This window comes from Aotus nancymaae, unplaced genomic scaffold (genome assembly GCF_030222135.1).
Source record: "Aotus nancymaae isolate 86718 unplaced genomic scaffold, 86718_ANA_hifiasm-v0.15.2.pri h1tg000040l, whole genome shotgun sequence".
In the NCBI taxonomy this organism is placed as follows: Eukaryota; Metazoa; Chordata; class Mammalia; order Primates; family Aotidae; genus Aotus; species Aotus nancymaae.
In genome coordinates, this window is record NW_026988454.1 from 73,381,622 (window position 1) to 73,399,643 (window position 18,022).

At 39.1% G+C, this 18,022-nt stretch overlaps 1 protein-coding gene and 1 long non-coding RNA gene across 7 annotated transcripts in view; one reads left to right on the forward strand and one right to left on the reverse strand.

Moving 5' to 3' along the window:
• Positions 1–14,108, reverse strand: part of LOC135268345 (uncharacterized) — an 87,501-nt gene extending 73,393 nt beyond the window's left edge. The window contains exons 1-2 of the long non-coding RNA XR_010336663.1: positions 14,003–14,108; positions 2,715–2,755 (exon numbers count right to left, since the gene is read on the reverse strand). This is a non-coding gene — a long non-coding RNA (uncharacterized LOC135268345). The remainder of the gene's footprint in view (positions 1–2,714; positions 2,756–14,002) is intronic.
• A 1,033-nt stretch (positions 14,109–15,141) lies between these two features.
• EPHA7 (EPH receptor A7) overlaps positions 15,142–18,022 on the forward strand; it is a 184,044-nt gene continuing 181,163 nt past the window's right edge. For 5 of the 6 annotated variants that reach the window (XM_064360827.1, XM_064360828.1, XM_064360829.1 and 2 more), the window contains exon 1: positions 15,142–15,458. In XM_064360827.1, coding sequence (XP_064216897.1) covers positions 15,362–15,458 — 97 coding nt within the window. In that variant the 5' untranslated portion in view covers positions 15,142–15,361. Of the gene's footprint in view, positions 15,459–17,229; positions 17,245–18,022 lie in introns of those variants that run through there. The other variant, XM_064360831.1, reaches the window with a different exon arrangement.

The following is an 18,022-nucleotide window of genomic DNA, read 5'->3' on the forward strand; positions in this document are numbered from 1 at the left end:
AGATAACGATTATAAATATTTTCACATGCGATTACTTGCCATCTGTACATCCTCTTTGGTGAAATGTCTCTACATCTTTTACCATTATCCAATTAGATTTTTGTCTTATTTACTGTTGAATTTTGAAAGTTCTTTATATATTCTAGAGGCAATATAAAATGGAGCAGCTACTTTAAAAAAGAGTATAGAAGTCTCAGTATTTTGCAAAATTGATCTTGTGCTTACATGTGACCCAGAAATTATACTACTGGAAAATATTCCAGAGAAATTCAAAGGTGATCATACAAAAGCCTGTCCAAAACATTCATAGCAACTTTATTTGTAATAGTTCAAACTTGGAAACAATCCAAATATTTTTCAGTGAGTGAGTGGGCAAGTAAGCTGTGGTATATTCAGACAATGGAATACTACTTGTAAATAAAAAGAATGGACTATTGATATACTCAACAACTTGAATGAAACTCGGGAATACTATACTGATTGAAAACAGCCAATCTCAAAAGGTCACTTACTACATGATTTGTAAAACATTCTTCACATAACAAAATGAGAAAGATGAAAAAGATATTAGTGGTTGACAGACATTAGGAAGGTTGGGGAGAGGATGTGGGTGTGACAATAAAGGTGTAGCACATGAGAATTTTGAGGTGATGAAACAATTCTGTATCTTGATCATGGAGTGGCTACATTAAACACAGAAAGTATACTGTCTGTCTTAGTCTATTTTCTGTTGTTTATAATAGAATACTTGAAATTGGATAATTTATAAAGAAAAGAAATTTATTTCTTACAGTTATGGAGGCTGTGAAGTTCAATGTTGAGGGGGTGTATCTGGTGAGAGACTTCTTGTTAATAGGGACTTTCTGTGGCATTCCAAGATGGCACACTGTATCGCATGACAAGAAAGCTGAGGATGCTTATGTGCTGGCTCAGCTTTTCCTTTCTTTTCTTATAAAGAAAGTAGTTCCCTTCCCTTGATAACCCATTAATTAATTAACCTATTAATTGATACATCCATTCGTAGTGCAGACCCCTAATGATCCTACCACTTCTTAAAGGTCTCACCTCTTAATATTGTCACATTAGGTATTAAGTTTCAGTATGAATTTTGGAGGGAACATTCAAACCATAGCACTGTCCAGTAGAGTAGTAATTAGCAGATACTGCTTTTGAGCGCATGAAATGTGGCTACTGCTACATGTTGAAATTATAATATTTTTGATATATTAGATTAAACAAAATGTATCACTAAAATAAATTTCACTTTCATTTTTAATGTGGCTACTATAAAATTTAAAATTACATATTTATCTCATATTATATGTTTATTGAACAGCACTGCTTGAGAGCAATTATTCTCAGCTCTGAGTATACAGCAGAATTACCCAAGGAGCTTAAAAATGTGCTAATATCTATACTCGCCTCATATTAAATATATAAAATTGTTGATAATGAAGCTCTGGCCTTGATAATTTTAAAACCTTTCCTAGATGATTTTAATGTGCTACCAGATTTCAGAATCACTAATATAAGGTAGTGTTCTTAATTTGGGGGGAGGGGGGAGGTGGATTCTTTCAATAATTGGATTGGGAAAACTCTCCCCCAGAAAAATGCATATTCGTACAAGATTTGCATATAATTTCAAGATATTTCTAACAAACCCCTATTCCAAGGCTTCTATATATTCACTTTAAGTTACTTGGGTTTCATAGATTTTTTAAATTTATGTCCTTATACACTTTTTATTATGACATTTCATTTCCAAGTAGAAATGCTAGGGCTATGGTGAGCTGCCCATCTTGATCCTGCTAGAGACAATTTTTTTTTATTTACTTAGCATGTATAATGAGAACTTATCCTGCTTAATTCTGCCTATTTCCCTAATAATTATCTGCTGTGTTTTAATATTTATAGCTCTCTTTAAAAATGAATATACATCCTCTGATATATTTTTCCTCTTTTGAATTTTATATATTAACTATTCTAATACTCTTCAAAGATTTGAATTGTGATTACTAATGGCACTCCCAAAAAATCTTGCCTCCAGATAACCTAAACTGCAAGAAATGTCCTTGTACAAGGTTTCTCTAAAAATAACCTCATACATCTAATTATAAAACACATGGTCAGGATGTGGAGAAAAAGGAACACTTTTACACTGTTGGTGGGAGTGTAAGTTAGTACAACTATTGTAGAAGACAGTGTGGCAATTCCTCAAGGATCTAAAAATAGAAACTCCATTTGATCCAGCAATACCATTACTGGGTAGATATCCAAGGGATTATAAATCATTCTATTATAAAGACACATGCACATGTATGTTCACTATGGCACTATTTACAATAGCAGAGACCTGGAACTAACCCAAATGCCCGTCAATCGTAGATTGGACAAAGAAAATGTGGCACATATGCTCCATGGAATACTATGCAGCCATAAGAAATGAGTTAATGTCCTTTGTAAGGACATGAAAGAATCTGGAAACCATCATTCTCAGCCAACTGACAGAAGAACAGCAAACCAAACACCACGAGTGTTGAACAATGAGAACACATGAGCACAGGGAGGGGAGCATCACACACTGGGGTCTGTTCGGGGGGGCTAAGGGAGGGACAGTGGCTGGTGGGGAAGTTGGGGAGGGATAACATGGGAATAAATGCCAGATATAGGTGACAGGGGGATGGAGGCAGCAAACCACCTTGCCATGTACGTACCTATGCAACAATCCTGCATGATCCGCACATGTACTCAGAACCTAAAGTACAAAAACAAAATAAAAATAAGTAAAAATAAAACATATGATCAAACTAATTGAAAACTATTCATTAATTCATTCAATAACTGAGTACCTAGTATATATTTTTAAGCACTGCTCTAGCCACCAGGAAAGCAGAATTTAAAAACTCTCTATCTTCATTAGTTCTAAATTCTAGTTTGGAGGGACACTGAACAAGCTATAAGTTAAGATACAATATATTGAGTGATGGTAAAATCTGTGGAAAAGAACAATGTGAATAGAGAAGCTTAAAAAAATATCTTTGTGAGAAGAGACAATTGAGTGGATCTGAGGGAAGTGAAAGAATGATCCAGACAAACGTGGAGAGAAATTACATTCCTGGCAGAGGGAATTCAAAGGTCCTGAGGCAGAAGAATGCCTGCCCTCTTGGAAGAGCTGGAAGTGAGTGTGACAAGAAAAGGTGAGAAAATGATAGGGAGCAGGAGAGAGAGTACCAGTTTGGTGAGACTGTGTGAGCTGTTAATGAGATGGGAGTCACTGGAGAGTTTCCAGGGCAGGAGTTAGATATTATGACATTTATTTTTAAAGGATTACTCTAGCTGGACAGGCACTGTTACAGTCAGAGAGCCCAGTTCACATGCTAATCCAAAATCTGAGAGACAAGTAAAGTATTTTAAATTTAAATGTGTTTTGTACCCAAATTTCTAAGTTACAAATATGTAGAGTGTCTTAGTCCATTTTCTGCTGCCATAACAGAATCTCAGAAACTAGATAATATATTAATAATACAAGTTTACTTGGCTTGTGGTTCTGGATGCTGGGAAGTTCAAGAGCATGGTGCTGGCATCTGGCAAGGGCCTTCATGGGGCATCATGCCAGGGCAGAAGGCAGAAGTGTAAGTAGATATGTGAGACAAAGAGAAGAAATCAGACAGAACTCATCCTTTCATCAGGAGCCTAATCCCACAATAACTAACCTGGTCCCACAATAATGGCATTAAGCCATTCATGAGGTCAGATCCCTCATGATGTCATCACCACTTAAATGTGCCATCTTTTTATTTATTTATCTATTTATTTATTTATTTTCTGAGATGAAGTTTCACTTTTGTTGCCCAGACTGGAGTACAATGGCATGGTCTCGGCTCACTGTAACCTCTGCCTTCTAAGTTCAATGGATTTTCCTGCCTCAGCCTCCCAGGTAGCTGGAATTACAGGTGCCTGCCTCCACACCCAGCTAATTTGTATGTTTTTAGTAGAGATGGGGTTTTGCCATGTTGGCCAGGCTGGTCTTGAACTCCAGACCTCAGGTGACCCACCTGCCTCAGCCTCCCAAAGTGCTGGAATTACAGGCATGAGCCCCTGAACCTGGCCGGTCCCACCTCTTAATACACCACAATGGCAATTAAATTTCAACATGAATTTTGGAGGACACATTCAAACTCTAGCATAGAGAGTAAATGTTTTGAAGTTTTATCAATAAAATCAGAATTTTTATATAGACATTTGATGGCAAAGAATTTAAAAAACCATATTTTCCCTCTTATAAAAAATAAGTAGATAAATATGTCAGATTCCTGACTATCATGGTTTCTTTGAGAACAGAATTTTCTCAAAACCTTAGTAGGATCTTGCACACATACTGTCATCCAATGGATTCATGACCAAAGCACCACTGTAGTGCAATGCAAAAGAGTGAGTCTTTCCGAGAAATTATGGTGGTTTCATTGGATATATCTATGGGAAAAAAAATGAATCTTGACCTCTAACTCATAAAATATACAAAAATTAATTTTACATGAGTTACAGATCTAAATATGAAAGGAAAAACAATAAAGAATTTTGAGGAAAACATAATATATTTGTGACTTGGATTAGGCAACAATTTCTTGAGCAGTATACCATAATTGCTAATCACAGAGGAAAATAATAAATTGGATTATAGTAGAATTAATATTTATCAAAAGAAACCATTAACAGTGAAAAGGCAAACTACAAGGTGTAACAAGAGAGGTGTATCTGGCAAATGGTGCATATCTAGATATAAAGAACTCTTATAATTTATGAGAAAAAAACAGACAACTCAAAAAGGCAAAAAAAAAAAATTGAACAGATTCTTCCCAATGGTACATATGCAACTCTGTGAAACAGTATTTCAACTCCTAAGACTACATCCAGTAAAATGCACATATATGGTGTATTACTTTGGGCTTCTACAGAAAAAGACCGTAGATTCATTGACTCAAACAACAGAGATGTATTTCTCACAGTTCTAGAAGATAGGGCATCTGAGATCAGGGTGCTGGCATGGTTGGATTATGGTGACAGCTCATTTCCTGCTTTGCAGATGGCCATCTTCTAGCTGTATCCTCACCTGACAGAGATCATCTCTCCTTTATCTTCTCATAAGAGCACTAAATCCATCCATCAGGGTTCTATCCTCATGACCTAATTACCCACAAAGTTGCCACTTCCGAATACTATTATATTGTGACTTCAACATTGAATTTTTGGAGGGCACAAACATTCAGGCTTCAACATTGAATATTTGGAAGGCACAAACCTTCAGTCTTAGCATACGGTCATCAAAATAAGAATTCTAGAACATATCATTTATAATTTTCAAGAGCAAGAAATTAATAAATGTATTTTAACAGTAGAATAAACTAACAAATTTGGCATATTCTGCAATAGAAGTCTATAAAACAATGAAAATAAAGAAACCACAACTGCATGCACTATGCTCAACAATATGGACAAATCTCTTAATTTGTTGAGCAACTACAAAAGACACAAATTACATAATGTGACTCATTCAGGTCACATAAAGTACACAAAATGGAAAAAAACATTTTATTGGAAGTAGAGATTGAGACTTGATAACAGGGGGGGTTTCTGGAAGTTGTTAATGCTCTGTTTCACAGTTCCGCTACTGGTTACACAATGTATTCACTTTGTAAAAATCAAACTGTATACTAATAAAAAGTACATTTTCCTCATATGCATTATGCTTCCATAAACATATTTTTAAATTCTAAATGATAAGAGTGCCTCTTATCATTGAGAAATACTAATGAACTTTGTTGCTCAAAGTCTTGAAATCATGTAAGACTTGGAAGTTGAGTTAAGCCACAGCTATCTCCCTTCTTTTAGCTTTATAGTATGGCAAGAAAGACCATGGAAATATCTTGTGTTTTCGGCAGCACTCTTCTACTGACTTTTCTTCAGCTTCTTGGTTGGTGAGAACAGTGGCAGCAATGATAGCTGCAGGGGTAAGGGTTCTTGTGTTCAGCTTCCTGATTGCAGAATTGCTGCTCCAGAGATGCATTCTGAACACATTCCACAGGTGGTTTCAAGTGCAGAAGTGTCAGTGTTGAAGAGTTATGCACTGATCTGGTGATCATTCCTGGAGGACTAGTCTAAAGCCTGTTTCTTCAGCCTCATGGGTGGCAGCCCCTAAGATGGCCTCAATGACCCTGAATCCTGGTACTCAAGTCCTTGTGTATCATTCTCCTCTTGTGTATGAACAGGACCTACTAATTGGCTTGCAATGGACAGAAAAGTATAGGTATCACTTCTGAGATTAAGTTACAAAAAAGGGTGACATTTATCTTACTTGAGCCTTTCTTAGTTTTTTTTTTCTTGTGGTCCTGGCTCTGGAGGTAAACAAACTGCTATGTTGTGAGTAACCCTATGCAGAGGTCTGTGTGGCAAGGAACTGACAACTCAGTTTGAAGACAGTGAGAAATGAGGCTGCCACCATCATGTTGTGTGATCTTGGAAGTGGGTCTTCTGATACTTAACAGTCACTTGTGTGTTAGGAAGCCAATCCTCCCCTTCAGCTTTGAGATGATCACAGTGCAGACTGACATCTGAATTGTGACTCTGTGGAAGACCCTGAGCCAGAGGACTCAGCTAAGTTGCTCTGGATTCCTGACCCACAAAAAATACGAGATAATAAATTCTGGTTTTGTTAAGCCTCTGACTTTTGGGCTAATTTGTTATGCAGTTATGTAACTAGTACAATAACTTTCAAAAAATTTTGTGAGAAGCTAATTTTCCAAATTAAATTTATTCAGCTTAAAATGCCTAGGGTACTGTGTTTCATCAACAAAGTGTAACTTATAAACTCCCTGCTTCACCCTTTATATATTATCTTGCTCTCTGAAATTTCCTTTCCCCATTCTCCTTTGTCAGATCATCTATTATTTGCAACTCAAGTTCAATCTACAATGTCAGTCCCTAATAGGATGCTCTCCAGTTTGATTTATTGCTCTGAATATATCTATCAGATATTTACCTATCTCAATTAAAAGGCAGTATCTGTTAATGGCGTATGTCTGCCATATACTAAAATAAGTATTTCTAGAGGACCACAAGAGAGAACATTTCCTAGTCATTTTTGCATGCCAGTACCTAGCCAAAACCTAGAGAATGGAATGTATTTCTAAAGCATGATAAGTGCAGGGAAATAAACAATCAAAGAGGGAAGAAGCAAAGAAAGGTAAAAGAAAGTAACAAATAACTCTAAAACCAGTAATTTTTCAAATACAATGTGGTAACTACAACATGATGCTCTAAAATCTAAATGCATTCTTCAGTGTCTCATCATGTAGCAGAGAATATATTGCAGGCTAAATTGTTGCAGAATGGGATAAAATGAAAGAGGTCAGGGCTGGAATACGATGAATCTAGGTTTTCTAAGGGAAATGCTTGTATCTGTAGGTGTTAGAAGTAGCCAAGAAAGGCAGGTTGCATATTGTCCAATAAATATTTTGACAGGAAGACTGGTGCTACCCGCAAATGGTTGACATCAGATAGATTCAAAAAAACATAGTAGTAGTTGTCTAAAAGGTTGCAGGCAGAGTCAGGCATTGACGAGCAGTTCACATCCAGGCATATGTCAGCTGTCCACATCAAGATGACGTATCAGTAAGTAACAAGGCCTAAGGCATAAGGCCAGGTTCTGGACAAGGATCCCATTAGTGGGATGGGGAAGTGAAAAGTTTACCTGTGGAACACACACTGTGGTTCTTAAGAGATTTGAATACCAAATTTAGAAAACCAGACATACACTTCAATTCAAAAATTAAACAATGGTCCTCTGAGTATTTAATTCATGATCTTTGAATGTTGCCTTCCTAAGGCTAGCCTTAGTTTAGACAGAGACTAAGATGGCTTCTACTGGCTGGAGAGAAATATGCAAAATCTATGAGTCACATAGACCTTGGAAATGATAGATATGTGTATTTGAATAGGTAAATATTTCTGGATCTATGTTGATGATGAATCAGACACCATTAAAGAAATACATTTAAGTATTTACTTTTAGCATTGCACTAAATGCCTTATAATGGTAAGCCTCGAAATTTTTACATTTTGAATTACAAGTATTACTAGAGAATACATTTCAGACCAATTTATAAAACATAAAAAATGCAAAATGACACATTTTGGACAATGATACACAAAATATATATCTTACTCAAATTTCAACTGTAACTTTAAAGACATATTTATAATATAGCTCTAGCAGTACAATTTATATAAAATTCATACTCTCATTCTCTGATCAAAAAATTGATCTATTTAGGTCTTAAACTTGATTAAAAATTAAAATGGCTAAATATAGAACAGCTGCTTTTATATATCATCATATTTTAAGATATTTGAATAGGTAGAAGTCTAACATTGATTCTAATGTATTATTACTTTACTTTCCTTTTCAGTCAGTATCATTCCCCTCCCTGTTTTGTAGCCTTTTGACCAAGTACAACTGATTGGGCCAGAGCTGGTCATTCTCTGAAATGGACAGAACTACCATTTATCTAAAATGTGATGGCCCACTGGGCTTTCTCAAAAGTACCTAAGGGCATGCATGTTATTATTTTCTGCATTTGTTTATTCAAACTTAGAAAGTAATTGTTCCCTCAAAAGTTTAAATCAAACATATATGGAAATACACTATGGATTGTGAAAGACAAAGATATGATAATACAGAAAAATTAAATTCAAGTTGAGATCTTAAAAAACACTCATAAGGGATCTTGTCCTTCTTTATTGAAATGCAGGATAATGTCTCTTCTCTGTACTTGTGAGGTAGAGAAAGTAGGTTTTGTTTTTTATGGTTATCATCTATCTTAAATGAAGCAACTTTCTGCCAGAATTTTCATGTTTTTAAGTTTCACAGACTTTGCCACCAAAGCCTGCTTATTAAAAGACTGCAGAAAGAGTGACTATCAGATATTAAAATACTTAATTAAACTGAGATTGACCTCAGTCATTTCATCAATCTAAAATCAAATAGAGAATATGCCAGGTTAATTCTGTAGCTTATCTATAGCAATGCGCCTATGAAACCAAACAATGATAATCATAAGTGCATAGAATCTGAGATGATGTAAAAATTTTATGAATTTTTCTATCTGATATGAGTGCAGGGAGGGGAAAAGAAAACAACTTTAGACAAGTCAGACGATAAAAATCCTCACTGTGCATTGAATTTCTTGCAGTTTATGGTCAATAGCGCAATTATAAAGATATCATCACTGTTGAAATCAACACAGAAAAACTGAATGGTTACCTGTTTCTCAAAGTTTATGATATTCTCCCTGTTTTCAAAAAGAAACAAGTCATAAAGGCATCATGATGGGTGTTAGGTCTTTTGACTATTGGGTTATGATTTATTCATCTGCATATGTCCCCGGTGACTTTTTATATTTAATAAATACATGAAAAGCCTACTTTTGATAATGGCTTTGGTTACCATTCTCTTTCTGGAATATTATGACAGTAAGATTGTGAATCTTTAATCAGTTCGATCCACACTATCAAGAATAAATACAGTCATTTATCTTTTTTAAGTTTACTCGTCCAAATGGGCAAATCTAGCATCTCCCTTTTGAGGGCTTCTGCTCTCCTTAATACCTACTATGGATCTCTAGGCATACACTCAGTCCAAAGAGATCATATTTTGTCCAGGTGATTACATTGTTCAGTGCACTACTGACTTTATTTCTGTCACTGTCATATTGCATACCTTTTAATAATTGGCTGTACTTAGTATTGCTACAATGATACCTTGTTCTATATATCCCTCCATGCTATAATGCCACTTTGCCTTTGAGCTAAAATGGCACAGCCTTTTTAGTTCATACTTGCATAATCAGCATAAATACCATAGCTAGGTTGCTGGGTTCTGAGGCCTTTGAGTATCAGCAAATGTCTTCGCCCAACAAATTTTAAGCTCAATTCTATTTCTCTCACAGTGAGCACTTCTTTGTGGTACTTGGGCTCATTTCTTTCTCAGTCAGAACCATTCTAATCTTTCAGAGTTTCTAATACTGTTAAAATTCAAATGGGATTGATTTGGGATCGTCTCCTCCCAGGAAGGTCCTTGTCTCTTATATAAATTTGCCTTTTCTTCACAGAGAACAACTATATGCAAAGTCTAGAGGTATTATAAAACATCACCTTTGGTATGTATAGAATTTTACCCTTCCTCAAGGGAGAGAATGTCCACAGCTTTACAATTTCACAACTAGGGGGCATTACTCATGCATTTCTTTCTCTAAAACAGAAATTCTAAATTACTCAATACATAAAAACTCATATGTTTTAGACCTCTTCTTAGATCTTTTTGAGATTAGTTAGGCAAATTTTGACAGAATTTCATTTTTAGTATTAACCATAGCAGAAGACCAGGATAAGGAGTAGTGTCTAAAATATTCCTAAACTGAGAAAGTTCTCTGGGAACTTCAGAGGATACTTAAAATCTCTGGCCCTATTTCTCAGGTAAAAGACTAATGTAAGTGGGAACAGACTAAGGAAGAGAATATCTGAGGTCTCTCTGGAAACTCAAAATTATTTGGTTTAGTTAAAAAAAAAATAAAAACAGAAACAAAACTTGAGTGAGCCTTTCCATAAAATAACTCACCTTCTAAGGTGCCTTTGAGCCTATTCATTTAACTTGGTCTCTATAGACTAAAAGAGGTCAAAGGACATCTCACAAATTTTTATGAAGGCATTTAGTAGGCTGGCATAGGTACAGAGAGAAAAAGAAACTTAAAAGTAATCAATCAGTCAAATAGTATATGTTCATCATATATGTACATAGATATGCACAAATGTATACACATAAAATTTCACAATTAACTTATCTTTACCTTGTTCAATATGGACTTGATTGTCCAGGACACCCAAAAGTCCTGTTGCCCCCTGGTGGTCACTGAAGTATCACATATCTTGATACTTAAAAATCCTCTGGGTAAAGAGCTTAAAAATTACAACATGAGAAACCATGGAAGCATGTAGAAGTAATTTGTATAATTTAAGCCAGTTCATCATATTAGTCCTGATGATTTATGGCAAAATGAAGTGTAAGTAATGGAAGATAAGACCCTCCCCATGCAAAATCAAGTTGGAAAAAGAAAAGTCCACTAAAAGCACTGAACATGTGCTACTTGAATTTAAGTATAAAATGCTACATTATTGAAGCTACATTTTGTTACTCAAAAAATAAGAGTAATTTGACTGAACACTTTTGAGTATTTTAAATGATTGGAAAATTTCAGTGGTACCTTAGCAATATTCAAGTGGACTCATAATTTAGATAGAAATTGTATTTTTATTTATTAAACTGTCTTAAATTAACTTGGTAATTATAAATAAAGAATTAAAATTGTAATCTTCTGAACTTTAGTTATTCATTTGACCTCATAAAAGTGGCTGAAATTTTACAAAAGCAAAAAATACACATCCTTGACTTATTATTTGATTTCTGACCTCTGACTTCCTATACATTCAGCTAAATCTAAGCTTAGAAAAATTAGTGAATTAGTATGTTTTTAATGAGTTTAGCCTACGTACATTTTTTACATTAGGCTGCAAATAAATATTTTATATATACTACATAAATCATGCTAATGTAAATATGTAAATGATTTTCCTACGCAGTGGAAACATTGTTTTTATTTTTACTGAAATCACAGAACCCAATTTTCTGTAATATCTATTAACTGAGACATAATGCTTCTTTTCTGTTTATAATCAATTTCTTCTGCACAGTACCTTTTCTAATTCAGTTTAAATTACCCTTTTTCTGTGATGAACTTGCATTTTCACATTTGCCAGCTGTGAATGCATTTTATGGTAAGTACAAAAGTAGTGGGTTCAGAAACAGCCCTTTGATTTCATTGTTGTTGTTAACTATTTAGCTTGACAGTCTTGGATTTGAACATACTGAAATCTCCAATTGTTTCTCTACCCTAAAAAGGCCTGAATACTAGACATATACAGTACAGCCTTTTATTTGAAAATTCATACAACTTATTCCCTTAAGTCATTATAATTTACTCCTGTTTCTCTCTTAAAATCAGAGAATATTTCCCAGAGGTAAACAGTGAGGTAAATATTAGTATTGTAGCAAGTTAAAAGAAAGTAACAGCTGTATCCTCATTTGGAATATGTGTTCTGAATTTGTGCATTTTCCTACATGTAGAGTCATGTGATTATTGGTAATTATACAAATAAAATAATACAAAGTGCATTAAAATTGGGTATATCTTGTTTGCATCTTAAGAGAGGCATTTTCATCTTTCCACTATATATTTATGATAGATGTTTCAACAGCAAGGATATAAAATAAAAATATTAAGGCCTTAGCCTCTTTTTCCATTTATTTAAAATTCACTAAATATATGTGAATGACTCTATCACTATCAACATAAGTGTACAATGAATGCATAAAAATTTAAAACTAGTTTTCAGAATTCCTACTTTGGCTCACATGTGTTGGTCTCATACACTATTTGGTATTGCTCAGGAAGACGAGTTCCTTTTGAATTCACTTTATATACAAACATGTAACATTATTAAAAATAATTGCTCTAGAAAGAATATGCTTAAATCATAGAAATGAAGCCAAAATAAACTGTAATGGTGTGAGGAAATTCACCATTATATGTTATTTTAAAATGAGAAAGTTTTTATATCCTGATTTTTTTATGTCAGTGGCTTCCTGTACAAATAAGTTTATATGCTTTATCGTTAGTCAAATACAGTCGAGTGTAAATTTATATATTAAAACATATACTGTATACTGAACATTGTCTTCTTGACTGTCATTTATTTTTATTTAAGTTCTGCAAATTCTTTATCAATATATCTGGATACTACAAAAGAAAGAAGGTTGAAAAACCTAAAAATGAGAATCATTGTGCAACTATGCAGGGAGAACTGTCAGCAACCTGGCACATGTGCATTTAATGTGAAGCTTCTTGTCTCTAAAAATAAGAGTGAGGCTACACATGCCCCTGTGTCTGACAGAGAGAAGGGAGGGACACAAAAAGAGGGCTCACTACACCACCTACACTCATCAGAGGAGTGAAGGATGTTACTTCTTTGGTTTCCTGGTTTTAATGGAAAAGTATTTGTATTCACATCACTGAGTATTAGTCATTCAATAGATGAAAGGAATATTTTAAACTTTAAAGGCTACCTTGGTGTGACTTTAGGAAGTGGGGATGAGACCCTGGGGAAAGTGTTGAAATACTGGAAAATTAATTTTAACTATTAGAAGTGGTTTAATATTTGTGACTTTGTAGCTCTCTGCATTTTAAAGACTAAGTATGGGGATATATGTTTTTAACTCTAATGTTTTAGTTTACAAGTTTCTTTCTTAAATCTTCTACTTGTGTAAATACCGCTTCATCTTCTCTAAAACAAGTGTGTTCTCCCTATATATTTTTGTCTCTTTCCAGGTTAATCTATTACTCATTTACATTTTCTATGCATCCTTTAAAGGGCATTTAAGATGTTTTTTGATACAATTTCTGAAATATTAAATAGGCATAACGGCTAGGAATATGTAACATTTAAGAAATGTTACAGAAACCACAGAATCAGAGAGGTTTAAGGAGAAAATTTCTTATCTCTCTTTCACATTATTTTATTAGGCAAATCAAAACTACAGGAGACAATTTACCATAAAATAAAAATATCTGCGGCTGTCATCTTTGAGAAGGCTCTACTATAAACACCAGAAACAACTCAATTTACTTTGTATTTCCAGATAGAAAGGGTGGAAAAAGTTTGGAGCCTTATGTGAGATCAAACTTTGTACCTATCAGAAATAAAAGGAAATCATAAATGATAGAGAACAAAAAAAAGAAGTTCATCTTAAATATATGATCAAGTTACTCTGTATGACCTTTGAAATGGATGATTTGGCAATTAAAATTTTAAAGTTCTTCCTCTTATTACCCACCTCTTGAATACGAAGTGTCCAAAACTGCCTAATAGAAAACAGATTTCTCTACGCAGTCTTCCTTGCTGTTCGGGTTGAATGAATTCAACTAGAGATACTGGGTATTTTTTTTCTTTCAAATTCTAGTTTCTCTCTGAAAGATAAGTATTGAATAATACCTGAAAATGGTAAATACTTGCGAAAGAGAAAGGTCTTGCGTGTTATGAATTTAATACGTAATGACATTCTTTAATATTAAGTATAATTTATGCAGCGAAATGGAAAACTATCAGAGTGTAGGAAAACCTTAGAAAATGATACATGCATAGGAAAAACGATACGCAACCCTCAGAAGATTCTCTCCTAATGTTTCACTTCGTTCAACAAACTACGGTGAAAAGATAGGTGGAGGTGAAGGGGCGCTTGAAACAAAAGACTTCCCTTCCCACTCCCTTTTCCTCTGTTTCATTTGCCAGAGCTTGTTGCAAACTCTTGGAAACATTGTTTAAACATAATACATTTGGTTACTTTTATTCTTGCAGGAATTGTGGTGGGTGGTACTCAAAGTTGACTGCTCTTGAAGTAACAAAAAGAGAGAAACTTTTCAACAAGGCAAAAAACAAAGTTACCCTGCCCGCAGAGGTTCTAACCACAAAAACTGTAAAAGGAACTTTACTTAAAGGCACAGCTTATTTCACTGTCCGGGCTCCGTGCTTGGTAGCTGAGACAAGGCTTTGCTTCGCCTCTGGTTTCTAAAAGATCGCGAGGAGTACAGCTATAGGCAAGAGTGTAAGTTGGGAGCGTTATTCTCGGATTTATCCTGCTCCACGAAAGCTGCGGTTGCTAAAAGCAGAGCGTCCAAAGCAGCACACACCTCGGCTGCCATCCTCGTTCTCCTCCGAACATCCAGCGCTAGCTCAGAACCTGGAGGGAATCTTGGACCAGCAACCTGACTCTGCTCGGCACCGATTGGCTCCTGCCTCAGACCCCGCCCCCGAGGCCGGGGCGGCCATTTCGCCAGGGCCCGCCCCTTGGCCCTGGGAATCGCCTCCTGGCAGGCCGACTGTGCCTGCCACTCAGACCGAGTGGCGGAGGCTCTCGGCTCGGGGCCCCGCCCCCTCCCCCTTAATTGATATTATTGGAGTGTGGAGCAAGCGGCCGGTCTGCAGTCGGAGACTTGCAGGCAGCAAACACGGTGCGAGCGAACAGGAGAGGGGGGGGGCGAATAAAAAAAGCTAAACGTGGAGCAGCCGGTCGGGGGCCGAGAAGGGGAATCGATGCAAGGAGCGCAATAAAACAAAAGCTACTTCGGAACAAACAGCATTTAAAAATCCACGGCTCAAGATAATTGAAACCTAAAATAAAACCTGCTCATGCACCATGGTTTTTCAAACTCGGTATCCTTCATGGATTATTTTATGCTACATCTGGCTGCTCCGCTTTGCACACACGGGGGAGGCGCAGGCTGCGAAGGAAGGTAAGGTGATGGGAAAGCAAAGTTTGTTCTGACTTATTTATTTAGCTGCCTACCTGCACGAGCCAGCTCTTCCGCGGCGCTGCCGGCCGCGCCTCCGGCGCCGGGCGACCCTCCCCCGCCGGCTCCCCGCCCCCTCACCGCTCGGTCGGCTCCAGGCGGAACTGCGAGCGCGAGCCAGGGCCGCTCCGAGACGCCTGCAGCCCCGTGCCCGGGGCCGTCCATCCGACGGGTGCGGGATTTCTGGCGCGGGCAGTCCGGAGGGCGTGAGCAGCAACGAAGGTGGGGTAGGGCTGGAGGAACGGCCGGCGAGCTTATTTCGTAGGACCCCAGGCGGGTCACATCTCTTCTTTTAGCTCTGTCTTCCTTCCCTCCGCGTTCGCCTTCTGTGGGAGCTGCGGCCAGAGTTGTGTTGGAGACCCGGGAGTGCAGCCCCTAGCGTCCCCGCCAGCCCGCCGGCGAGTGGCGGGAGCCCGGAGCCTTCCCAGAGGGACTGAGACTTCGCAGAGCTCGGGTTACTAATGAAGTGCTCACTGCGTCGGAGGCAGCGGCGCGGTCCTGCGGTTGGCGCTCGGCCGCCAGCGCGGAACAATAACGCTGGGGAGGTGAAGCGCGGCGTGCGGCGCGCGACCCGCGGGCCGGGGATGTCTCCATTCAGCGCGCGCTGCGCGTCCGGCCCAATGGTCGTAGGGGCAGCGGCAGCCCAGCGGGCTTGCTCGGGCCGCGGAGGCAGGGGGCGGGCTGGAGCCGTGCAATTTGTAAGGAGAAGCCGCCTGGGCGACTCGAAGTCCCCAAGTACTTGCCCCAGAGTCCAGCAATTGAGGAATCGGAATGGCCAAACCTTGCCAAAGACCTAGACCCTGAGGGTTGGTTCTGGTAGGAGAAGGCAGGTTTTATTTGGCCAGCTATTATAGATACGCCTGTATGTGGTTATGTTTTCCTTCTCCTTTGAACCTTTGACGGAAGGTAAAATACCTTTCGGTGCCTGTAGTTGGAGCTGGGGAAAAATAAACCCTGTCAATGGAAGTGTCTTGCTTTTGAGCAATGTCACAATCCTACCCTCAGCCCCCCTCATCCCCTCGCCCCCTGGTCTTCCAGGCTATGTATCTAAGTTTCATTTTTTGATCTGTTAAAAGCAGAATCGAAATAATGACTTATTTCTGAAATGTAGAGGGGGGAAAAATCTGTTATCAAATTTAGGTCATGGTGGTTATTGGGCGGGGGTTGGGATGGGGGATTATATATAGGTCCTTGCTTTATCTATTCCTGAAAACTTAGTGCGGCTTTTCTTTATTCTCACCGTTCACTCCTCTTAGTTCACTCAAGCCCCCCTCCAGCCCGGCGCCACATTCTAGTCCTTCATTCAGCCTGACCTTCTGACCCCACTTTCCACATCTGCAACCTGTTTAGATGCTGAACCCATTCAGAGAACCCCAGGCCTCCAAGCTGATGGTTACGTGTTTGCAGATGGACGGACATCTGCTAGAAACGCACACTCATCCCCTCCAAAACCGCATTTCTACCCCCTGACGTTAGCGATCAGAAACATTCAGCCCTGGCACTCTGTGATTCCTCTGGAATAGCGGACCAGAGGAAAAGTTTGCACCGCCGCGGCGAAGCCCCGAGCGCGAACACACGCAGACTCTGGCTGGAGTTTGGGCTATAAATAACTGCATCACTAGGGGGAGAGGTTCCTGCAGCTAGAATGTCTCGCTGGCTTTGCTCTTCTGGGTGCAAGCTACGTGAAGAGGATTCTGATTCTAGGAGCCTGAATTCTTTAGATGCAGAAGTGAGATGTATAAAAGGCGCGGGGGCGATGGGAGGGAGGGTGTTGGTCGGTGGCTGGCGGGAGGCGAATGCGCCCCGGTTCTAGGCGGCGACGCTTCTAGGGCTCAGCGGCGACCAAGAGCTGGCCTTCTAGGAGCTCACAAGCCCCGAGGCACCCCGCGGCACCCAAGGGCTAGCGCTGGGAACCGCTTGGAGCAGGTGCTGGACCTCCTGGGGTATTTGCGGGCGGCTGGAGGAAGATAAGAAACCCCCTCCCCTCACTTTCCTTGTGCACGTTCTCTCTGGTAGGTCAGTTATCATGGCTACAGGGAGCGCTTGTCAGAGTCTGACGCTTGGAGGCAAAGTACAGCTGCTACTTTTTCTCTCCGTAAATGCCGCCGCCGCCGCCTCCCCTCAGAGCAGACGCTTCCCGAAAGCCACTCTGCTCTTCCCAGCTCTTTCTCGAGCGCGGGCGCCACTGGCTCCCTGGAGTGCTCAGGTCTGGCCGAGGCGTAATGGATGCTTGGCGCAGCGGGCGCGCCCGTCTGGCAACCCCCGCCCCGCCCCGCCGACGGCCCCGCCCAAGCCCGGGGACGCCAGCCTTTGCCCGCGGGGTCCTGGTCAGGGTCGGCCGGGGAGCGCCCTGCATCTATCCCCTCTCCCATCACCTTCCCGGCCCTCACAGCGGGGCGCAGAGCCCCAGAGTCCCCTGTCTGCGCCCCAGCGCTCGGGTGAGCACAGGGACTGCGCCTCCGCGGGCGCAAAGGGAGCTTGGCACTCTGCTCCGAGCGGGAAGGGAA